Source organism: Brachyhypopomus gauderio, chromosome 8, assembly GCF_052324685.1.
Source record: "Brachyhypopomus gauderio isolate BG-103 chromosome 8, BGAUD_0.2, whole genome shotgun sequence".
NCBI classification, from domain to species: Eukaryota; Metazoa; Chordata; class Actinopteri; order Gymnotiformes; family Hypopomidae; genus Brachyhypopomus; species Brachyhypopomus gauderio.
In genome coordinates this window covers 11795999-11821857 of record NC_135218.1, presented here as the reverse complement: position 1 = coordinate 11821857, position 25859 = coordinate 11795999, and the positions used below count along the sequence as shown (strand labels likewise).

The following is a 25859-nucleotide window of genomic DNA, read 5'->3' as shown; positions in this document are numbered from 1 at the left end:
TAAAAAGATATTCAGATCATGTGTTTAGGTTATTTAGGCTAAACATATTTTAAAAAGTTCCAAATTTTTCAATTTTCCTGCAAATTTTCCTTTATAAAACAATCCACTTTGCACAGGTGGTCGACGACCTCCTGTTTGTGGTCGGTGGATTGAAAAGTTTCACCACCACCATCCTTAACGTGGAGTGCTACGATGGGCAAAAGGAAGAATGGTTAGTTCCCACCTGTCTGATATGAAATGAAATGTAATGAAATTAAATGAAATGTGCCATATTTGATAGTGGGGTGAGCGGTGCCATGAACCATGTTCTCCCCTGTGCCTCCCGCAGGCGTGAGGTCCACGACATGGGTGTCTCCCGGAAGGCACTGAACTGCTGCCTGGTGCCGGGCCTGCCCAACGTGGTAGAGTACACCGCCCCCCGAGACCTACCCGAGGACGTCCCACAGAGCCCGATATCCTCCACCTCCAACACCACTTCATCTGCCTGAGACAGACCTGCAGGATATACACCAATAAACAGACTTAAACATCAGAGCAGACTGTACCATTTTATTATACAAAAGGAGGCACTTAAATAATCAGAGATCCCTAAGAGACTTGGTGCTTGTCTTACTGTGGAACAGAGTTTCTGTAATAACTTTGAGCCATGTACAGGCACATGGATTAGATCCTGATATCAGTAAACAGAAGAGTAAGACATGCTGTACGTTTACAATGGGAGTGAGTGTTTACTGGGAGTGTGTGTTTACTGGGAGTGAGTGTTTACTGGCAGTGTGTGTTTACCTGTCACGGTACAGCGGGCCCCCTACTGGTCACCATATTATCATCTGTCTTACAGATATAAGAATATACTCTAGTGCCCCCATACTCAACACCTGTTGTGGTGTTTTGTGCGTCCCTCAGGTGGGCGGAGCCCGCGATCCGTCTCACCTGAGGGTCGTTTGTTTGCCTATATATGTCTTGTCTTTGTACCAGTTGACCACTGGTCATTATATCCTTTATTTGGATCATGTGTCATGTGCACTTTTCTATTAAACCATCCTTTTTCCCTGAGACTTGGCGTGATCGCTTCCATTTTATTTTACTCACCCTGCCCATCACATTACCCTGCAACAACAGCTCCAGCAGGACAGAGTAGCGTAATGTGTGACCTTATAAACCATTTGTTAAAAAAATTCTGAAAAAAGAGAAAATCTACCAAGAAAAATTGTCAATTGAAGTGGGATTTCAAATCAATACTTGCAGAACACACACTGGAACTCTCTAGTGCTGGAAAATTTGTAAGAAATCCATATGACCATGAAATTAGGAATTATATACAGTGGGGAAAATAAGTATTTAGTCAGTCACCAATTGTGCAAGTTCTCCCACTTAAAAATATGAGAGAGGCCTGTAATTGACATCATAGGTAGACCTCAACTATGAGAGACAAAATGTGAAAAAAAATTGAGAGAATCATTTTGTCTGACTTTTAAAGAATTTATTTGCAAATAATGGTGGAAAATATGTATTTGGTCACCTACAAACAAGCAAGATTCCTGGCTGTCACAGACCTGTAACTTCTTTTTTAAGAGGCTCCTCTTTCCCCCACTCATTACCTGTATTAATGGCACCTGTTTGAAGTCGTTAACAGTATAAAAGACACCTGCCCACAACCTCAAACAGTCACACTCCAAACTCCACTATGGTGAAGACGAAAGAGCTGTCGAAGGACACCAGAAACCAAATTGTAGACCTGCACCAGGCTGGGAAGACTGAATCTGCAATAGGCAAGCAGCTTGGTGTGAAGAAATCTACTGTGGGAGCAATAATCAGAAAATGGAAGACCTACAAGACCACTACTAATCTCCCTCGATCTGGGGCTCCACGCAAGATCTCAGCCCGTGGGGTCAAAATGATCACAAGAACGGTGAGGAAAAATCCCAGAACCACAAGGGGGGATCTAGTGAATGACCTGCAGAAAGCTGGGGCCAACATTACAAAGGCTACCATCAGCAACACACTACGACGCCAGGGACTCAGATCTTGCAGTGCCAGACGTGTCCCCCTGCTTAAGCCAGTCCATATCCAGGCACGTCTGAAGTTTGCTAGAGAGCATTTGGATGTTCCAGAAGAGTATTGGGAGAATGTCATATGGTCAGATGAAACCAAAGTAGAACTATTTGGTAAAAACACAACTCGTCATGTTTGGAGGACAGTGAATGCTGAGTTGCATCCAAGAACACCATACCAACTGTCAAGCATGGGGGTGGCAACATCATGCTTTGGGGCTGTTTCTCTGCAAAGGGACCAGGACGACTGGTCCGTGTACATGAAAGAATGAATGGGGCCATGTATTGTGAGATTTTGGGTGCAAACCTCCTTTCATCAGCAAGGGCAATGAAGATGAAATGTGGCTGGGTCTTTCAGCATGACAATGATCCCAAGCACACTGCCAGGGCAACAAAGGAGTGGCTTCGTAAGAAACATTTCAAAGTCCTGGAGTGGCCTAGCCAGTCTCCTGATCTCAACCCCATCGAAAACCTTTGGAGGGAGTTAAAAGTCCGTGTTGCCCGCCGACAGTCCCAAAACATCACTGCTCTAGAGATCTGCATGGAGGAATGGGCCAACATACCAGCAACAGTGTGTGCCAACCTTGTGAAGACTTACAGAAAACATTTGACCTCTGTCATTGCCAACAGAGGATATACAACAAAGTATTGAGATGAACTTTTGTTATTGACCAAATACTTATTTTCCACCATTATTTGCAAATAAATTCTTTAAAAGTCAGACAAAATGATTTTCTCAAATTTTTTCACATTTTGTCTCTCATAGTTGAGGTCTACCTATGATGTCAATTACCGGCCTCTCTCATCTTTTTAAGTGGGAGAACTTGCACAATTGGTGACTGACTAAATACTTATTTTCCCCACTGTACATCATACAGATTATTCACAGGTAAACCATAATCCATCAGATTGACCCCCATGTCCGTGGTGCTTCTCCTGCTCCGGTGGCTCAGACTGACCTGTATGAGCTCCACCATGCTGGTATGTTTGTTCTCCTCCCACGGCGATGCACTCCTCACGCAGAGCTGAGAAAGAGGAGGCTGTGCAGGTGAGCAGCTTGTAGCAGAAGGGAAGAAGATCTCCTACCATAGCAGAGTGAAAGATGAGCCAGCATACTATTGTAATGAGTGTGATGTGAGTGCTCCAGAGAAACCTGCTCATCACGTTACATCCTTCACTGCCTGGCCTGGTCTGTCCAAGCCACTTCATCCAAGCTCATGCAGAACCTTCAAGTTCACAACAGTCCTGTGAAAATGTCCATAATTTGACTTGGCAAATGTATATTGCGGGCATATGGTCTTAACTTGTGCATGCATGTTTCCCCATTGTAAAGGTGGAGGTCTTCAACCTGCTGTTTGTGACGAGTGAGAACGAAAGCAAAAAGATTTTAGTTTTATTTTAGTCTTTATTTTTTCCTACATTTGCATTTTTAAGTACTACTACTACTGCTAATATTTTTGAACAGCCAATCATAAACCAGTTTACTTAGGATTGTTTACAATACCAATCAGCCAATAAGACTCCAGTTTACTCTCAGCAACCCAACATACCAACCTCTGATTGGAGGGACTTGCAATGAAACGCAGTTTGTGCTGTTATAGTACTGGCAGTAAAATGTATATAAAAATGGCATCTCTGGTGGTGCTATTTTTGATGGTATTTTTTTTTCTCCTTCATTTTATTTCTTGGATCATTCTGTTTCTGTGTTGAATACTGAAATGTGTAAATGCTGTTTGTACTTTTTATTGGTGCTGTTTTTTTATTTATTTATTTTCAAAACTAGAAAAGCCTGGCTATATACCACATTGGCCTTGTGACTTGTATTTAGGGAAGATATAAATGAAAAACACTAATAATAGATATATGAACATTTTTCTAAAGCAATAAGAATAAAAAAATGCATTTGTTTGGAATTGTTCAAAATATACGGGTTTAAAATACTTTTTCAATTTTAGATACTGTCACTGAGAATCATTTTTGTGTTTATGTCATGATATTTCCATGGGAAGAGAGAACCATTGTCATGCCAAAATCATTTTAGGATTGTATTGGGTTTTTTTCCATTAACGTTTCATTCATTTCTGTGAGAATACAATTTGTTATGAATTTGTTTAGAGTTGTGTTTTACCTTTTTGCTTAATTTACAGATTTATTATCTTGTTTTTATTGTACATTTTTATTTAACTTCTTTCTTCTATTTATTCGGTATAAAACCTCTCCCTTGTCTTTTTTAGGGTTATCAGAGATGTCTATGGTTTCTGTTGTTCTTATTGCTCTGTATGGTTTTGTTTTGTTTTTTAAGGAGATTCATAAGAAATTTGTCCCTTAAACTCTCCAACTGGGCTATATATTAGTTCTTTAAATTATATTAACAAGCATTAAACAAAAAAAATGGGGGGCGGTACCTCGGGTCTACACCATGTAACGTTGCGAACTTTATAAGAAGTGGGCCCGAATTCCTTAAACCCCAGCGAAGAAGAGGATGCTTCAAATACATGGTCCTCAAACAAGCAGCCGCTCTCTATACAGGTCCACTTGAGTATCTCGTAGTCTTGATCGAGGTATTGGACCGCGCACGCGCTGGTGCCTATGCCTTTGGACCGTGCGCGAACGTGCTGGAGAGTTGTCGCGATTCCGGACATTATTCCCAGAACTACAGCCTGCGCGGAAGGCACTTAACTCTTTATATCCGTGTAAGAAGGGGACGTCAGATATTTCCAGAATTTGTATTGTTGCATTACACATTTTGGATAAAGCACCAGAAGACCAACATTTTTCTGATAACTTTTATTTCTGCCAATAGCATTTTCATTAGTAAATTATTAGTGTCATGGGAAACTGGAACTCTGGAACAGCAGGGCATAGATCCCATAATTTCAGTTAATAATGTAATCTTAAAAGTTGCAGAACTGTCTTATCCAGAGGAAGGAACTCTGGGTTCAACTTAGAGCCAAGCAAAGCCACTGGAACACACACACACACACACACACACACACACACACACACACACACACACGTTGAACTAAAATACAGTGTTTCATTAATAAAGTCAATTAGATATGAACATAAAAGTACCTGCAGAATATCCAGCTCAATCTTCCCTGTGTTGTTCTTATCAAACGTCTGGAACATTTCTGAGCAAAGTAGAAAAAATAAGTAGATAAGAAATCTGACTACTTATAAAATCTGAAAAAACCTGCCAAGTCTGTAAGCACTGACTCCTGCTCACTGACACTCAGTGCAGAATTGTGGTAATCGGGAGACATAATTTCAGTCTACTAATGGGTAAGGTTTCAGGAATATAACACTCGGGCTGCCTGCCTAATCCCTGGTTAGTTTGCTTGAATCAACTCATGGAAGAGCATCTCCAGACGGATCAGGCAGCCCACGAAGCAGTCAAAGTCGATGGCACTCTGCTGGTCAGCATAGTGTGAGATGATCACCTGGAGTACAGGAGTGTTTATTTGGAAACCTGAGAAAGCACAAATATTTAATAAGGTTATCAACAAGTTATCAACTTACAGTCAACAGGTATTACTATAATACAACAATCAAAACTATCTTGTTAACAAGGGACTCCAGTTGCTATCAGGAAACTATGAAGTTCTTTAGTAGGTATTTCAGAGTAGGGCTGAAGGCTGAGCTGACGTTGGAGAACTGTGCTCTAAACCAGGGGCGGATCTACGGGCGGGCCTGGGTGGGCCAGGCCCACCCTGATTGGCAGCTGGGCCCACCTAATCACAAGGTCAGAATACAGTTTTCCGTATGAAAATAAACTATAATTGCTGCAGGATGGCGCCTATAGCGCGCGAGTCATTTAATGACCATGCACCCCGCCCACCCCGAACAACTTTCGTTCGCCACCCCCCACCCCCCACCCCACCCCCAAACAACAAATTACGTTCGCCAACCCCCCCACCCCCCCCCCGTCAACAACATGCTTGCCCACCCCAATTACACTTTGGCCCGTCCAAAAATTGCCGGCTGCATCCGCCACTGCTCTAAACACTCCTTACCTGCTTCAGCCAGTGCTTCTCGCATCTCATGGGAGCTCATAGTGCCCGAACGGTCTGTATCGCGGTGATTAAAGATCTCCTGATGAGGTAACGAGAGCATATGTACCACACAGCTATGAAGCTCATAGCTAATTCGGCAAAATCAACCAGTGCCTATGACTGAAACTCCTTGGCCCTTGGCCCGGGGTAAGGTATTTTGCTTAGGGGGTGCTGAAAGGGGGGGGGGGGGTAGTGTTGCGCTTTACAACGTCACAGCAAATATGCAAATACAAGCCCTACACTCTGAGTTTGACAGCAAGTACAGCACACAAGATACATATACACCAGCTATTTAACAGAGAAATGCACTCTGCACAGCGGCAGGACAAACCACTGTCCTACCTCAGGGTTGCCAACTCTCACGCATTTGACCGTCTTCACACGCTCTCACGTCACACTTCCGATATCTCACGCCGAAAAAAAAATCTAGTTTATTTACCTCTGATCCATATCTATGATTCAATGAGTTACTAGTTCGCTCTGGCGCCAACCACCAGCGATCGATAGATCGCGATATAACACTTAATTTGTGTCCATTTTACGTTCACCCCCCCCCCCCCCCCCCCCCCCGTCGACAACTTACGTTCGCCACCCCCCCCCCCCCCACCCCACCCCTCAAAAATTTACACTCGCCACCGCCTACAGGTTCAAATCTCACTCCAAGCGAACGTTCTCTCAGATGAAGCGGCTGAGACAGGAAGGCTGAGGCAAAGCTTTATAAAGTTTTCAGCTTGTTGGAAAACACTTCGTGTTTGAGGATGGAGCTTAGATATGCTTGTTGCTATGTCCTGCACGCTGTTGCACTGTGAACCTTGAATGACATCATCAAGCATTTTTAATTGAAGTTCCAGGCGCACTCGGTCACCATTTAGCTGCTGTGGATGAAGAAAGGACTGTAACCAGATTATTATTATTATTAGAAGTAGTAGTAGTAGTAACAATTTGATTTTTTTTTTTATTTGTTTTATTCATTTTTATTTTTTGGTATCTATCGTTTTTCTTTAGTTACAGATGTTTGAAGTTATACTCGTAGTGCCCACAGGGGGTGCTGCAGCACCCCCAGCACCCCTACTTCCCGCGGTTATGCCTTGGACACTGCAGGAGAGACAGTTTAACCCCCAGAGCAATGGAGGGTTCTCCTGGTTCTTAGACTACTATAGCACCAATGCCAAACTCATGGGAAAAGCCAAACTGGGAATTGCTGTAGCTCTACAGGAAGTGCCTGCTGTAATGTGTGTGCATGTACCAGGTATTTCTGCAGCTTCATCCAGAGGGTGTGAAACTCCAGGAGTCCAAGTCTTCCACTGCCGCCTTTCTGGGTGCTGTCAAGGCCAAAACCTCTACGCCTGACTGAGCACATGTTACTGGCCAAATTGAGCACATGTTACTGATGCAAATTTTCAAGTGAGTTACTGATGCATATTTGTTCCCATGTGCAGATTTTTGCATAGTCCTACCACCTCCTCCACCAATGTACATCAAAGCACAACCACAAAATTATATTGAGAATATTGTATTGCTGTGGGACTCTTATCTAAAGCCACTAAAGCAGGGCTAGAAATTTTGAGGCTGGTGGTCTAGCTCAGCCTTGCACATGGTTCCAGTGGTAGACTGAAGTTGACTGGGAAATCAGGGTATCTGCACATTTTAAAATCGCAAATTCAATGACTTAAGACCTTTTTAATACCTCTCACAAGAAAAAACAATACTATTACAGTGGTAAAAAAAGACAAACTAGGTAATAGTATACAAAACGTTTTACTGAACTGAAATAAATAATACCATCCACCTTAGGGAACAAAAAAATAATTTAAAATAACTATCAAATAAATATAATAGTGCACTGTTAAGAGAACTCAGCAAAACAGCTTTTACAGCCTTAAAGGGAACCCCGGCTGATAACATATGTAAGCCTTAATATTGTGTAATTACTCTAAATTATTAAGACACGTAAAAAATCACAAAAAGTAGCAGATTTATTAGATTTTCGGTAAATTCCCGCTGCACGTAGGTCGCCATTTTTATAACTGCTGACGGGCGCGCCGCGCAGCAGGTAGTGCCGTCAAATGGTTGCAGTGACTGGCCATAACTTTACATTCTTTTTATAGTCTTTTCAAAGGCTTATATATTATATTATATTATATTACATGATATAATATTACATTACTATATTTACTGTATTACACTTTGAAAGGTTTAAACGTTAGCGGTAAACGAGGGAGAAGCAGTAAACGTTAGCGGTAAACGTTGTTGCCGGGACGCCAGGAGAGAATCCAGTGCATGTTTATGTTCACGTTTCTTTGTGTGGTTCTCGCTCCACATTCTGGGGCTTTTGGACTTTCTGTGTGGGAAAACTGTGGGCACTGCACTGTGTTTTAGTCTACGTTTAAAACCAACAGCATCCGTCAACTCTCTCACCAGTCAGGCTCTACTGAATGACTCAAACGCATCGGGACTGAAGAGAGCAAAACCGCGGGTCTTTTGGTAGCTGTGTTCGTCCACACGCTGCTTCACAAATTTTTATCTTTGGGAAAACTGTGAAGACTAATATCAGTCTTCCCACTGCCTTTTGACTGGAAATAACATCCAACGGCAACACAGTGTGGCATGGTTTTCTTTAAGGTAGCTGAGCTAACTAACATTAACTCCTTCCAACCGCAGTCAAGTTTAGCGCACTGGACCTTTTGAGCGCGGGGCGTGCCAAGATGGACAAGTGAGCACACGCTTTCACCGAGCGCTGCAAAGTTTCAGTCTTTATTAACAGTGGAGTTATAGTTTGCTCTTTAATAAACTGTCACTGCCTTGACACTCTTATACCACGGATAGAGAAGAGAATTTGAACATGTCTGTAAAACGCAATAGGAGCCGAACTTTGGAAGGTTCAAAAGCCTCGCCGCCTGGAGCTAATGCTAATGCTGGCAATATGCTAATCGATAGCCTGTATAGCTACGCTGCTCCTGTGATTCTTCCTGTAGTTGAGGACGATCTGGAAGACTTCCCTTCCTTTCCTGTCACTCCGAGCAAATCGCCAGCCCCAAAGAAGGTGATGTATACTCGTGATAACTCCAATCAAGCCAACGCTGATGACATAGTTGCCTCGCTGTCTGCACTAATAAATACCAGGTCTGACAACATTGAGAAAATGGTCGGTACAAATGTGTTGAAAATTGAAGGCTTAAAGAAGACCATTGATTTTGCCTGTGCTGAAATTAAGGACATAAAAGAAAAAGTATTTACACTTGAAAAGCGAGTTTCTCACGAGGAAAGACTGGTAGAGGACAGTCGGCTAAGGATTTCTGAACTGGAAAGATACTCACGGAAATGGAACTTACGACTTTATGGAGTAAAAGAGCTGGAGAAGGAAGATGTACGGCAGAAGACAGTTGAGATTTGTCTGGATGTCCTCCCAGAATGGAAGACCAAGCTCGCTGATGCAATCGATACAGTGCATCGTCTCGGCGCCAAGCGACCAACTGGCTCCAAGCCTAGAGGAATAATCCTACAGTTCTCTTCACGAGTCTGCAGAGATGCTGTATGGAAAGCTGCTAAGACATCCCATTTTTTACGAGACAAGGGCCTGAGATTTGCAGAGGATCTCACTAAAGAGGACAGAGATCGCAGGAACAAATTGTGGCCCCTAGTCGAGAAGGCCAGAAAAGAGGGTAAAACAGCACATTTTGTTGGAGGTCGGGCCTTCATTAATGGATCAGAGATTAATCCCCCTTCCTGAAGACTTTGGTAACAGCTGTAGCTTAGCTCTGATTTGTGTTTCTTTCACCTCATTCTCATCTTTAACAATGTGACTAAAAAACAACAACAACAAAAAACACAACTGTCTGATGCTGGCCTGTATAGGCAATGTGTTCAGTTGACCTGTTGTTTGGTTTAACTCTGCTAGCATTTCTTGTTAATAATGCAGCTCTCGGTTCCCTTTAAGTGATATTTGTATGGAGCAGTTAGTTTTCATTAGATAGTTTTTTTTTCCTTTTTCTATTCACTTTGTCTTTATAGTTTCTCTTAATGCCAGGGGTTTAAGACATACCTTTCAAGTTTTGTATTTAAAAATACGGGACATTTCTCGTATATGACGTCATCGCCTAATTTCCATAATCAGTTATTTGCATATAGCTGCAATCGAGGCTGTAGGAGAAACGAAAACATCTTTGGAGTGGCAAAAAGTGAAGAAAAAACACCCCAAATATGTTTTGAACTACAAATGAATAAAAAAATTAATTTTCTAGTGGTATTTCTAGCTACAAATGGGGACATCTCGCGTTTGTGCTTGGCAGATTGTGAAGAAAAAAAAGTGAAGAAAAAACACCCCAAATATGTTTTGAACTACAAATGAATAAAAAAATTAATTTTCTAGTGGTATTTCTAGCTACAAATGGGGACATCTCGCGTTTGTGCTTGGCAGATTGTTCGTGCTGTCGGACATCGTTCCTTCCCTCATGAGAGGCACTAAAATCACAGCTACATATCTTACAGAATAAGTAGCTATGCCCCTTCATGCTCCACTTTAGGAAAGTAAATTCCCTGTCCCATTCGTCAAGGTATTCACACGTACGCTAAGCTTTTTAGGCAGGACTGCCTTCTCTTGTTAAATCCATCTCTGATTTGTTGTTCCAGGTTTGCTCCCACTGTCGACACTAAACCCGCAAGTTTTAATTATTATTATTTTTTTTAAAGCATTCATGTGTCGCTCCAAACAGAATTCTGTCACTAGCCTCGCGAGAACTGTCATCTGCAGTAGTCTGGGTGGCAGTTCTCGCGAGGCTAGTGACAGAATTCTGTTTGGAGCGGCCCATGAATGCTTTAAAAAAATAAAAATTGAAAACTGAAAATATGGGACAAATACGGGAAAATAAAAATACGGGACGACGCCGGGACAGAGCGGTAAAATACGGGACTGTCCCGGCCAAAACGGGACACTTGACAGGTATGGTTTAAGACAGAACTACAAACGTAAAGCTTTATTTCTGTTTGCCAAACAACTTAATACAGATTTCCATTCCTTATCTGATGATGCCTTACTCAGGGCATCATCACGTTGATCTCTAAGTCTGACAAGGATGTACTTTTAATTGATAACTGGAGACCCATTTCTCTCCTCAATAATGATTACAAGATCTTTGCCAATATGCTTGCTAAGAGACTTAAAGTAGTCTTGGACACAGTTATTGGCGAAACACAGTCAGGCTTTATGAGAAATCGTCACATCTCAACATCAGACTTGTACTGGATGTGCTTGATTACTCTGACTTGATAGCTGATAACAGCTTCATTCTCTTCCTGGATTTCTATAAGGCCTTTGACACAATAGAACATCAATTTATCTTTCGTTCTCTAGAAAAGTTTGGCTTTGGTACTTACTTTGGTAAGGCCATTCAAACCCTGTATGCTAACAGCAATAGCTCTATCAAATTAAAACATGGTATGACCCCCAGATTCAACCTCAAACGAGGTATCCGGCAAGGATGTCCACTTTCTCCCTATCTATTTTTACTTTCTACACAAATTCTCGCAACTCATATTATTAACAGTAATATTCAAGGAATCTCCATAGCTGGCAGGGATATTTTTATTAGTCAATTGGCCGATGATACTACACTCTTTCTAAAAGATGTAAATCAAATACCCATTGCTCTCAATATCATCAAAGGCTTCTGGTTTATGTTTAAATATTAAAAAATGTGAACTGCTACCAGTCAAAAACTGTGATGTTCAGTTTATCTGCAATATTATGGTAAGAGAGGAGATTAAATATTTGGGCCTTGTGATCACCAAGAATCAAAAATTAGGATCTTCCTTAAATTTTACTCCAATCATTCAGAAAACTTAAAAGAAGCTTAATCAGTGGTTACAGAGGGATTTGTCTTTGTGGGGCAGAATATTATTAACTAAAGCAGAGGGACTTTCCAGACTATCTTATGCTGCAGTTTCACTACAGCTAGATGGTAAAATTAGTACAACTATCGATCAAATGCTCTTCAACTTCCTTTGGAGGAATTGTACACATTATATAAGGAAAAGTGTTGTAATGAATAGATATGAATCTGGAGGACTTATTTTTTTGGACTTTACTACCATGAATAACACATTTAAAATTAATTGGGCTAGAAATTTCATTAAAAATCCTACATCAATTTGGAACTTTATTCCCCTCTACATTTTTTCCCGTTTTGGTGGCCTACACTTCCTTCTGAGGTGTAACTATAATGTAGATAAACTTCCTGCCAAACTGTCAGTGTTCCATAAACAGGTTCTCCTGGCCTGGAATTTGGTTTATAAGCACAATTATTTCTCACCACATTGTTATATTATATGGAATAATAGAGACATTATCTCTAAAAAATAAATCACTTTTTCTTGAATCTTGGTTTCAGAATGAGATTTAGTTGGTGAGTCAGTTATTTAATGAGGAGGGGTCACTTCTCTGTGTAAGGGTAAGGGTGGCTCTTTAGAAGTTATCAGGAGATATTGACTGAGCGCCCTTGATCTATGGTTCTTTTCAAGGAGGAGGATATGTACCAGTTAGTAAAGGTGGAAAAACATTGCCGGTGTTTATTTTAATAAGAACAAGTGAGAAAACGATTGTCTATTTCAATAGGAAAGGAAAAAAAAACATCAGAGCTCTGAATAAAATGAAACGAAATAAATAAAGTCCATCAATGTTCATCTACCCGGGTAGTTTGGTTTTATGTGTCCCACGTGACCGCGGTCAAGCTATCCGCGCTTTTGCGATTAATCCGTGCTTTAAATCTTATTGCGCCTATATGCTTGATTTTACGGTATTTCGCTGCTCACCGCATACTAAGGCTGTCTAAGCACCGAGAAACACTTTGCTATTATTTAAAGAGCTTTCTCTACATTCATAAATACTTTACTTGATTTAACTAATTTATTTGCAACATTAAACACAATTAGTAATGTATTTCAATTGCTTAATAAACACTGAACAAAATAGTTTTAATGTTTGTATTTAGTCTATTGTAGGGCTCCACTACCAGCAATAATGGACTATTGCAATGCTGCAAATGTTCAGGGCAGGGGGTTACTCCATGACTATACATGTTTTTAATAAATCTAGTCCTTATATTTGTAATGATGTTTAAATGTTTGTTTATTTCTGAGACTGTGGTTTCCTATTTGTCTGAATATTCCCATAATGCCAAAAAAATCCTACTACCACCCAAGAGTGGGTAGCCTTTGCTTATCCCCGGTGCAAATATAGACAGATTCTGCTGTACCATTTTTCAAAAATCCACATTGAAGTCTTAAATGTTGTTAGGGCTTGGAGATAAACTTAAATGACAAGATTTAAAGCACTCATGTCAAATAGGCTCAATTTCTCGGAAATCTCCCATAATGCCAACACAATTCCACTGCTGCATGAGAGTATACACCCTTATCTATCATCACAGTAAGTATGAACAGGTTTCACTGTACCATTTCTTTATAAATCCATTTTAGGTTCACAATGCATTTCGGCGAATTAAAGCACTCATGTCAAATAGGCTGAATTAGGACATCAATTTCTCGGAAATCACCCATAATGCCAACACAATTCCACTGCTGAATGAGAGTATGAACCCTTACCTATCATCACAGTAAGTATTAACAGGTTTCACTGTATCATTTCTTTATAAATCCATTTTAGGTTCACAATGCATTTCGGCGAATTAAAGCACTCATGTCAAATAGGCTGAATTAGGACATCAATTTCTCGGAAATCTCCCATAATGCCAACACAATTCCACTGCTGCATGAGAGTATACACCCTTATCTATCATCACAGTAAGTATGAACAGGTTTCACTGTACCATTTCTTTATAAATCCATTTTAGGTTCACAATGCATTTCGGCGAATTAAAGCACTCATGTCAAATAGGCTGAATTAGGACATCAATTTCTCGGAAATCACCCATAATGCCAACACAATTACACTGCTGAATGAGAGTATGAACCCTTACCTATCATCACAGTAAGTATTAACAGGTTTCACTGTATCATTTCCTCATAAATCCATTTTAGGTTCACAATGCATTTAGGCGAATTAAAGCACTCATGTCAAATAGGCTGAATTAGGACATCAATTTCTCATAATGCCAAAACAATTCCACTGCTGCATGAGAGTATGAACCCTTTTCTATGACCACAGTAAGTATGAACAGGTTTCACTGTACCATTTCTTCATAAATCCATTTTAGGTTCACAATGCATTTAGTCAAATTAAAGCGCTCATGTAAAATAGGCTGAATTAGGACATCAGTTTTTCAGAAATCTCCCATAATGTCAAAACAATTCAAATCAAATAAAATCAAATCAAATTTTATTTATATAGCGCTTTTTACAACAGTTGTTGTCACAAAGCAGCTTTACAAGTGCCGAGTCCTAGCCCCCAGTGAGCAAGCCAAAGGCGACAGTGGCAAGGAAAAACTCCCTAGTTTTTGCATGAGGAAGAAACCTTGAGAGGAACCAAGACTCAGGGGGGGAGCCCATCCTCCTCTGGCCGACACCGGTCACCATGACAACAACAACAATATAGACAGAATGTAGACAGAATGTAAAAGATGCAATAATGTCCATTTAGACAGAATATAAAAGATGTAATAATGTCCATCATGGTGTAGGCATCCGGTTAGGCAGGAGGTGGCCGGCCCAGGATGGATCGCTTGTCTCTCCTCATCTCATTATTCCTCAAGCAGGCGGGCAGCCATGTGGAGAAATGAAACAGGGAAAATTAGCTCTGTATGAGGACATGTACAGGACAGGTAAAATTATAAACATTTCTGGAGTGTGGCAGCAACTCCGGCACTAAGTTAAATTATTACAGCCTAGCTAAAAAAGGCAGGACCAGAAGGTAACATAGGCTTGGGGGCATTCTGAGACAATGGCATCCGTCCACTGCACCGTCAACAAACTTGAGTGACCACGAGCAGTGACAGGATGACAGCACCAGCACCCCAGTCTACCATAAAACCCTTCGTCTATGAACCCCTGGATCTGTACCTTTATCTAAGGGGGATATTAATTATCAAACGCTAGACTAAATAAGTGGGTTTTCAACCTAGATTTAAAGATTGTGACTGTGTCAGAGTCCCGGACACATTTAGGAAGATTATTCCAAAGCTGGGGGGCCTTATAAGAAAAGGCTCTTCCCCCTGCTGTTACCTTGTTAATTTGTGGAACTAATAACAGACCAGCACCCTGTGATCTTAGTTGACGTGGGGGTTCATAGTAGGAAATAAGTTCCTGGAGGTATTCAGGAGCAAGCCCGTGTAGTGCTTTATATGCTAATAATAGAATTTTAAAATCAATACGAAATTTAACTGGGAGCCAATGCAGGGCTGATAGGACTGGTCTAATATGCTGAAATTTTCTAGTTCTGGTCAGAACTCTAGCTGCGGCATTTTGAACTATTTGAAGTTTATTTAGATTCCTATTTGAACATCCTGACAGTAGTGAATTGCAGTAGTCTAGTCTAGAGCTAACAAAGGCGTGCACCAATTTTTCTGCATCATCCTGTGATAATGCATTTCTTAATTTGGCAATATTGCGGAGATGTAGAAAAGCTATCCTAGTAGTATTATCTATATATTTATCAAATGATAGGTCGGAGTCGAGTATGATGCCTAGGTTTTTGGCTACTGTGCCAGGTGTAATGGGATAGTCTGCAAGATTAAGCATTAAATTTGGAATTTTCTGTCTTGCGGCCTTAGGGCCCACAAGGAGAACTTCTGTTTTGTCCTCATTTAATTGTAGGAAGTTTAGAGACATCCAGCATTTAATATCTCTTACACAGGCCTCAATTTTTCCTAAACTGAGTTTGTCATCGGGTTTGTCATCATTCCACTGCTGGATGAGAGTATGTACCCTTACCTATCATCACATTAAGTTTGGACAGATTTCACTGTACCATATTTTCATAAATCCATTTTAGGTTCATAATGCATTTAGGTGAATTAAAGCACTCATGTCAAATAGCCACTAACTAAATAGCCAATAAACTAGCCACTAGGGTGCACACACCAGTGTATTTTAGTGCTGGTCCCAAGCCCGGATAAATAGGGAGGGTTGCGCCAGGAAGGGCTTCCGGTGTAAAAACTGCGGCAAATCAAATGATGCGGATCAAAAATAGAAATTCCATACCGGATCGGTCGAGGCCCGGGTTAACAACGACCTCCACTGGTGCTGTTGTCCAACAGGGCATTAGTGGAAATTGGACTACTGTTGGGACAAGGAGGAGGAGGAGAGGAGGGAAGAGGGTTCTGAAGCTGAAGGAGAGGAGGCAGAGCAGGAGGGTGGAGGTTAGAGTTGGTATGTTGAATGTGGGCTCTATGACAAAAGGAGAGAGCTAGCTGATGCGATGGAGAGGAGGAAGATAGATATACTGTGTGTACAGGAGACCAAGTGGAAGGGGAGCAAGGCCAGGAGCATTGGTGGTGGCTTCAAACTCTTCTATCATGGTGTAGACAGGAAGAGACATGGAGTAGGGGTAATCCTGAAGGATGAGTTTAGTAAGAGTGTAGTGGAGGTAAAGAGAGTAAGTGACAGGGTGATCTGTGTAAAGTTAGCGATTGATTGGGTGATGATGAATGTCATCAGTGGTTATGCTCCTCAGGTAGGTTGTGATGTGGAGGAGAAAGAAGAATTCTGGAGAGAGTTAGATGAAGGTTCCTAAAGAAGAGAGAGTGGTTATTGGAGCAGATTTAAATGGACATGTTGGTGGAGGGAACAGTGGTGATGAGGAGGTGTTGGGTAGATATGGTGTTAATGAAAGGAATACGGAAGGACAAATGGTGGTAGATTTTGCTAAAAGGATAAAGATGGCTGTAGTTAAAACTTAATTTAAGATAAAGGAAGATCACAGGGTAACGTATAAGAGTGGGGGAAGATGCACACAGGTCGACTATATCCTCTGTGGGAGACAAAACCTGAAAGAAGTTAGTGATTGCAAGGTGTTACCAGGGGAGAGTGTAGCTAAACAGCATAGGATGGTGATATGTAGGATGGTTTTGGAGGTGAAGAAGAGGAAGAGAGTGAGAGTGGAACCTAAAATCAGGTGGTGGAAGTTAAAGGATGAGGACTGTGGTGTAAAATTCAGGGATGAGGTGAGGCAGGTACTGGGTAATTGAAGGAATATTATGTCTTTTTATACTCATGATTAACTCAAGACCTTGTGAACATTGTGTCCTTTCTTATGTTCTCTGTGACCCCTGTCACCTTATTTCACCCCCTGTCACATTGTATGTGAAAGGTCCCTTCACCCTGTATGTGAAAGGTCTTTATATGTCAAAGCAGGCTTATCATTTCCTCTCAGGTATTGTGCTTCCTGTCCACTATGCGACATGCAGATGAATTATGCTCAGTCTGCACAAAATGCTTGCATGAGAAGACTGTGATATTTCCATATAGGGTAGGATTTATTACCTATGTTAGAATAGCAATATTGAGCCCACCCTGCTGCTTGCGTGCAAAGGGATGGTCTGTGTATGTATAAATGAGAGGAGCGCCCTCTCATCTTTGAACATTTCAGATACAGCCTGCCTGTGCGAATAAACTCCTCCTGTTTACAAGAGAGTTGTTTGTTCCTCAATTGTTCCGGGAGCTCCCTGCCACACACTTCTCTGCAGAGTGTTACGCTCAATTGAAGATTAGTACCAGGTGATCCTCCGTGACCCTCCGCTCATTGCTGAACACAAGAAGGTGCTTTCTACTGAGAAAGAAACATACCTTTACAGTAATGGTGGTGGTGTTCTGGATACCTGGGATGAGACTTCAAATGCAGTAAGGGATGTGGCTAGGAAGGTACTTGGTGTGACCTCAAGTCAGAGGAAGATAGACAAGGAGTTGTGGTGGTGGAATGAGGAAGTTCAGGAAAGTTTGAGAGGAAAGCGGTTGGCTAAAAAGAATTGGGATTTTCAGCGAGATGAGGAAAGTAGACAGAGGTACAAGGAGATGTGTCGTAAGGCAAAGAGAGCAGTGGCAGAAGCTAAAGAGAAGGCATATAGCAAGCTGTATGAGAAGTTGGACACTAAGGAAGGGGCAAAGGGTCTGTACAGATTGGCCAGACAGAGAAACCGTGATGGGCAGGATGTGCAGCAGGTTATGATGATAAAGGATAAAGGTGGAAATGTGTTGTGTGGTGAGGAGAGTGTCTTGGGAAGGTGGAAGGAGTATTTTGAGGAACTGATGAATCAAGAGAATGAAAGGGAAAGAAGGTTAGAAGAGGTAGAGGTTGTGAATTAGGAAGTGCCCCAGGTGAGCAAGGAGGAAGTAAGGGCTACAATTCGGAGAATGAAGTGTGGTAAGGCAGTTGGACCGGATGATATTCCAGTGGAGGTATGGAAATGTTTGGGAGAGACAGCAGTGGAGTTTTTGACTGGGTTATTTAACAGAATCTTGGAAGTTCAGAAGATGCCTGAGGAGTGCAGACGAAGCATAATGTTGCCAATTTTCAAGAATAAGGGCGACGTTCAGAGCTCTAGTAATTGCAGGGGAATAAGGTTGATCAGTCAACAGTGGGAAAGAGTATTGGAAGCTAGGCTTAGAGGAGAGGTAGAGATCTGTGAGCAGCAGTATGGTTTCATGCCAGCTAAGTGCACCACAGATGCTATGTTTGTTTTGAGAGTTAATGGAGAAGTATAGGGAAGGACAGAAGGAGTTACATTGTGTGTTTGTTGACTTAGAGAAAGCTTATGATAGAGTACCAAGACAGGAGCTGTGGTATTGTATGAGGAAGTCAGGAGTAGAAGAAAAGTATGTGAGGGTGGTGCAGGATATGTATGAGAACAGTGTGATAGCAGTGCGATGTGCGGTAGGAATGACAGACGGGTTTAAAGTGGGGGTAGGACTACATCAGGGATCAGCCCTGAGTCCCTTCCTGTTCACAATTGTCATGGACAGACTGACGAACGAGGTTAGGCAGGAGTCCCCTTGGACTATGACGTTTGCTGATGACATTGTGATCTGTAGTGAGAGTAGGGAGCAGGTGGAGGTGAGCTTGGAAAGATGGAGATATGCTTTGGAGAGCAGGGGAATGAAAGTGAGCAGGAGTAAAACAGAGTACATGTGTGTGAATGATAGGGCAGACGGTGGACAGGTCCAGTTACAAGGAGTTGATTTGGTGAAGGTTGACGAGTTTACCTATTTAGGGTCGAGGGTACAGAGTAATGGAGGAAGTGAAAGAGAGGTAAAGAAGAGAGTGCAGGCAGGGTAGTGTAGAGTGTCTGGGGTGATCTGTGATAGAAGGGTGTCGGCTAGAATGAAAGGAAAGATCTATAGGACAGTAGTGAGACCTGCTATGTTGTATGGACTGGAGACAGTGGCACTGACAAAGAGACAGGTGAGGGAGATGGAGGTGTCTGAGATGAAGATGTTGAGATTCTCATTTGGAGTGACGAGGAAGGATAGGATCAGAAATGATTTTATTAGAGGATCAGCACATGTAGCATGTTTTGAAGATAAAGTTAGAGAAGCGAGATTGAGATGGTTTGGACATGTACAGAGGAGGGAGGAGAGGTATATTCGTAGGAGAGTCTTGAGGATGGAACTTCCAGGCAAGAGGAGGAGAGGTAGAACTAAGAGGAGGTTTATGGATGCAGTGGTAGAGGATATGAGAGTGGCTGGTGTGTCAGTGGAGGACACTCAAGACAGGGCCAGATGGAGGAGTTTGACCCGCTGTGGCAACCCCTAAACAGGAATGGCCGAAAGACGAAGAAGAAGAAGAAGAAGAAGAAGAAAAAGTTAAAATTACAAGAAGTCAAGAGATTACCCCTGACCATTCCACCCCAGTGGAATTGTTTTGGCATTATGGGAGATTTTTGAGAAACTGATTTCCTAATTCAGCCTATCTGACATGAGTGCTTTAATTCACCTAAATGCAGAATGAACCTAAAATGGATTTATGAGGAAATGGTACAGTGAAATCTGTCCACACTTACTGTGATGATAGTTAAAGATTCATACTATCATGCAGCAGTGGAATTGTTTTGGCATTATGGAAGATTTCTGAGAAATTGATGTCCTAATTCAGCCTATTTGACATGAGTGCTTTAATTGGCCTAAAAGTGGTATGAAGATAAAATGGATTTATGAAGAAATGGTACAGTGAAACCTGTCCATACTTACTGTGATGATAGATAAGGGTGTATACTCTCATGCAGCAGTGGAATTGTGTTGGCATTATGGGAGATTTCCGAGAAATTGATGTCCTAATTCAGCCTATTTGACACGAGTGCTTTAATTCGCCTAAATGCATTGTGAACCTAAAATGGATTTATAAAGAAATGGTACAGTGAAACCTGTTCATATTTACTGTGGTCATAGTAAAGGGTTCATACTCTCATGCAGCAGTGGAATTGTTTTGGCATTATGAGAAATTGATGTCCTAATTCAGCCTATTTGACATGAGTGCTTTAATTCGCCTAAATGCATTGTGAACCTAAAATGGATTTATGAGGAAATGATACAGTGAAACCTGTTAATACTTACTGTGATGATAGGTAAGGGTTCATACTCTCATTCAGCAGTGTAATTGTGTTGGCATTATGGGTGATTTCCGAGAAATTGATGTCCTAATTCAGCCTATTTGACATGAGTGCTTTAATTCGCCTAAATGCATTGTGAACCTAAAATGGATTTATAAAGAAATGGTACAGTGAAACCTGTTCATACTTACTGTGGTCATAGTAAAGGGTTCATACTCTCATGCAGCAGTGGAATTGTTTTGGCATTATGGGAAATTGATGTCCTAATTCAGCCTATTTGACATGAGTGCTTAAATGTGGTATGAAGATAAAATGGATTTATGAGGAAATGGTACAGTGAAACCTGTTCATACTTACTGTGATGATGGATAAGGGTGTATTCTCTCATGCAGCAGTGGAATTGTGTTGGCATTATGGGTGATTTCTGAGAAATTGATGTCCTAATTCAGCCTATTTGACATGAGTGCTTTAATTCGCCTAAATGTGGTATGAAGATAAAATGGATTTATGAGGAAATGGTACAGTGAAACCTGTTCATACTTACTGTGATGATAGTTAAGGGTGTATACTCTCATGCAGCAGTGGAATTGTGTTGGCATTATGGCAGATTTCTGAGAAATTGATGTCCTAATTCAGCATATTTTACATGAGTGCTTTAATTCACCTAAATGCATTATGAACCTAAAATGGATTTATGAAGAAATGGTACAGTGAAACCTGTCCATACTTACTGTGATGATAGATAAGGGTGTATACTCTCATGCAGCAGTGGAATTGTGTTGGCATTATGGGTGATTTCTGAGAAATTGATGTCCTATTTCAGCCTATTTGACATGAGTGCTTCAATTCGCCTAAATATGGTATGAAGATAAAATTGATTTATGAAGAAATGGTACAGTGAAACCTGTCCATACTTACTGTGATGATAGATAAGGGTGTATACTCTCATGCAGCAGTGGAATTGTGTTGGCATTATGGGAGATTTCCGAAAAATTGATGTCCTAATTCAGCCTATTTGACATGAGTGCTTTAATTCGCCTAAATGCATTGTGAACCTAAAATGGATTTATGAGGAAATGATACAGTGAAACCTGTTAATACTTACTGTGATGATAGGTAAGGGTTCATACTCTCATTCAGCAGTGGAATTGTGTTGGCATTATGGGTGATTTCCGAGAAATTGATGTCCTAATTCAGCCTATTTGACATGAGTGCTTTAATTCGCCTAAATGCATTGTGAACCTAAAATGGATTTATAAAGAAATGGTACAGTGAAACCTGTTCATACTTACTGTGGTCATAGTAAAGGGTTCATACTCTCATGCAGCAGTGGAATTGTGTTGGCATTATGGGAAATTGATGTCCTAATTCAGCCTATTTGACATGAGTGCTTAAATTCGCCTAAATGTGGTATGAAGATAAAATGGATTTATGAGGAAATGGTACAGTGAAACCTGTTCATACTTACTGTGATGATGGATAAGGGTGTATTCTCTCATGCAGCAGTGGAATTGTGTTGGCATTATGGGTGATTTCTGAGAAACTGATGTCCTAATTCAGCCTATTTGACATGAGTGCTTTAATTCGCCTAAATGTGGTATGAAGATAAAATAGATTTATGAGGAAATGGTACAGTGAAACCTGTTCATACTTACTGTGATGATAGATAAGGGTGTATACTCTCATGCAGCAGTGGAATTGTTTTGGCATTATGGCAGATTTCTGAGAAATTGATGTCCTAATTCAGCCTATTTTACATAAGTGCTTTAATTTGCCTAAATGCTTTATGAACCTAAAATGGATTTATGAAGAAATAGTACAGTGAAACCTGTTCATACTTACTGTGATGATAGATAAGGGTGTATACTCTCATGCAGCAGTGGAATTGTGTTGGCATTATGGGTGATTTCTGAGAAATTGATGTCCTAATTCAGCCTATTTGACATGAGTGCTTTAATTCGCCTAAATGCATTGTGAACCTAAAATGGATTTATGAGGAAATGATACAGTGAAACCTGTTAATACTTACTGTGATGATAGGTAAGGGTGTATACTCTCATGCAGCAGTGGAATTGTGTTGGCATTATGGGAGATTTCCGAGAAATTGAGCCTATTTACATGAGTGCTTTAAATCTTGTCATTTAAGTTTATCTCCAAGCCCTAACAACATTTAAGACTTCAATGTGGATTTTTTAAAAATGGTACAGCAGAATCTGTCTATATTTGCACCGGGGATAAGCAAAGGCTACCCATTCTTGGGTGGTAGTAGGATTTTTTTGGCATTATGGGAATATTCAGACAAATAGGAAACCACAGTCTCAGAATTAAACAAACATTTAAACATCATTACAAATATAAGGACTAGATTTATTAAAAACATGTATAGTCATGGAGTAACCCCCTGCCCTGAACATTTGCAGCATTGCAATAGTCCATTATTGCTGGTAGTGGAGCCCTACAATAGACTAAATACAAACATTAAAACTATTTTGTTCAGTGTTTATTAAGCAATTGAAATACATTACTAATTGTGTTTAATGTTGCAAGTAAATTAGTTAAATCAAGTAAAGTATTTATGAATGTAGAGAAAGCTCTTTAAATAATAGCAAAGTGTTTCTCGGTGCTTAGACAGCCTTAGTATGCGGTGAGCAGCGAAATACCGTAAAATCAAGCATATAGGCGCAATAAGATTTAAAGCACGGATGAATCGCAAAAGCGCGGATAGCTTGACCGCGGTGAAATGTGGCATGTTCCGGCTTGTTCGGCATGTTCTGGCCAGAGCCGTATAGAGAGAGAGTCGCGACAACGGAAGTTCAAAACGCTTGATGGTCACGTGATTCACGGAGACTTCCGATAGTTCCAGGAAGTTCAATTTGAGCGCATAAACACATAGACAGAACTGCGATTTGAGGATTATTGTGAACATATGGCGACCAACTTTAGGCTAATTTTAGAGCACATTGCTGTTTAATGCTTTGATTGTTTTATAATTGTTATATATTACGTTCATTTATATATTTAAAGGGACAGGAAGGGGTGAGAAATTCAGATTAGATTAATCTGTAATCCCATGGTATTGGTGACCTAAGTAATCTAAATGACTAATGTACATTTTCTGACAGAAGGAAAATTTTCTTTGACTTCATTGTGCAGAAATATGCTTTAAAAGGGTACATTAAAACACATTACATTTACATCCAGACAGTATATGACATATACATTGATAAATTATATATATCTTGTCTTTTTAATACACACTTATTTACAGCAATTAATTAATTAAATCTCTAATAATCTCAAATATTAATATCATGTCAAGCAGTTTTTCTGTTTCCTTTCCTCTGTGTTGTTTGTGTAGTGTCCACCATGGTTTGCTGTGTTGCATGGGGATGCTCCAATCGAGCAAAAATGTATGGTTTCCCCACTGATACTGAGAGGAGAAAAAAATGGTTGTCTCAACTAAGCAGGAGCAATCTTACCCTCACTAAAGATTACAACAGCAAATATATATGTGAGGTAATCATCAAACACTGCATTTGCACTTTTCACAATAAACACACTATTGGAAAGCTTAATGCCTGATTTATTAAAATACAGAATAGTGAACAAAAAAAATCAAAGACTCCAGACAGACTCGGGTGCAGGGTGAGGGTGCTATCTAGTTGCAGGCTCCATTGAATCCCCTATGGTTCTTTGGCTTAAAGAGAGAGAGGAGAAAAAGACAGGAGAAAATGATTATTATGAGTATTGATGTGATATGAATATGAACTTGTTGCACATCCTTGGTTGTTTTTTATACGTGTAATGAGTGTATACGTATCCAGTAAGTGTTCTCTAATACTGTGTATTCACCCACTGTGGGATATGTATATGGGTAGACAAAACTGAGTTGTCATGTGTGAGGAGTAAACTCACATCACTCTGCAGGCACATTTTGAGGCAGACCAGTTCATCAAAACCAAACAGGGCAAGACTAGGCTGAGAACAGATGCTGTTCCCACCATTTTTGTACATCGCCCCGCACTCAGAAAGAGGAAGCCCCCTGCACTACGATGCACCACTGGACCTGTAAAGACAGGGCCCATAGCTGCTGATCACAGCTATAGTGTTGACACAGGTATAATAAGTATGAACTCCTAATAATTATATTATTTCTTTAAGTGATAGAATATTTAAAACTTAATCACACTAAATAGTATACGTATTTTATATCCAGCAGTTTCAAAAACTGAGGAAATACGTTAATAAAATAAAATAAAAATAAATAAAACGAAATAAAAAGGAAAATAAAATAAATAAAAGGATAGATAAATAAAATAAAAGGAAATAAAACGTTAGCCGGTACTCCAAAATGGATATCTTCATTTTACCTCCTCGACCCAACACACTCTACAATCACACTCAAATGTTATATTTAACCAATACTAGCTACCCCGCAAAAACATCGCGTTTAGGTGAAATGGCATTAAGAGAGGAATTTACAATTAATAGGCTGTCGGTCGTTAATGTGAAATCTCGCTAACCGTATTCGCGTTGTCTTAGCATAGATTTAGTTCCCTAAATCTGCTTATTAATAGGTGGATAATTCACTAAAATGCTTTAATTCACATTTTAATGCACATGCTAATTTGATTCCGATGTCCTTATAATACACAATCTGATTTTTTAAGCGTACTAACCTGTAAAAGTGTATCACAGATGGTCCACTGCTCCAGTTTGACTGCGCTGCTCGTATTTGCTGCTAACTTCCGGGAACTATTGACAGGCTCCACGATCCGCCATTGCTGTAAAAAAACTGGTCCATTGGAGTGAACGGAGTTGACGCGACTCTCTCTCTATAGGGCTCTGGTTCTGGCATTCTCTGGCATGCTCTGGCAGGGCTGGCCCTTCCATTAGGCAATATTGGCAAATGCTAGGGGCGCCGTCTGTCTAGGGGGGCGCTCGCGTGCATGCATTTTTTTTTTTTTTTTTTTTTTTACAAATGAACAATTAAAAAATGTGAAAACAAGCAAAGTCCACATAATCATAATTTCATTGTTTAATAATATTAGTTAAATTAATAATTATTATAATAACAACACACAACACCTATCACCCGTGCGCCAACCCACCCTCCCCCGCGTGCTCTGCACACCTCGTTACTGTTTCTCTGTGGGGGGAAAAGACACCACAGAGTGAGTGACATCTCCCCAGGGCCAGATTATGGGGGGTCTGGGCCCCGGGGCCAGGAGTTTGCAAAGGGCCCCCCCAACACTCCAACC

General features: G+C 40.7%; 1 protein-coding gene and 1 long non-coding RNA gene across 2 annotated transcripts in view; one reads left to right on the top strand and one right to left on the bottom strand.

The window, feature by feature from the left end:
• Positions 1-937, top strand: part of LOC143521498 (kelch-like protein 10) — a 9074-nt gene extending 8137 nt beyond the window's left edge. The window contains exons 7-8 of the mRNA XM_077014408.1: positions 117-211; positions 329-937. Coding sequence (XP_076870523.1) covers positions 117-211; positions 329-488 — 255 coding nt within the window. The 3' untranslated portion in view covers positions 489-937. The remainder of the gene's footprint in view (positions 1-116; positions 212-328) is intronic.
• Positions 938-24164: 23227 nt separating this feature from the next.
• On the bottom strand, positions 24165-25445 carry LOC143521039 (uncharacterized). The gene is made up of 3 exons (XR_013132610.1): positions 25278-25445; positions 24514-24698; positions 24165-24295 (listed from the first exon to the last, which is right to left on the bottom strand). It is a non-coding gene; the product is annotated as an uncharacterized LOC143521039 (long non-coding RNA).
• Positions 25446-25859: the final 414 nt, after the last annotated feature.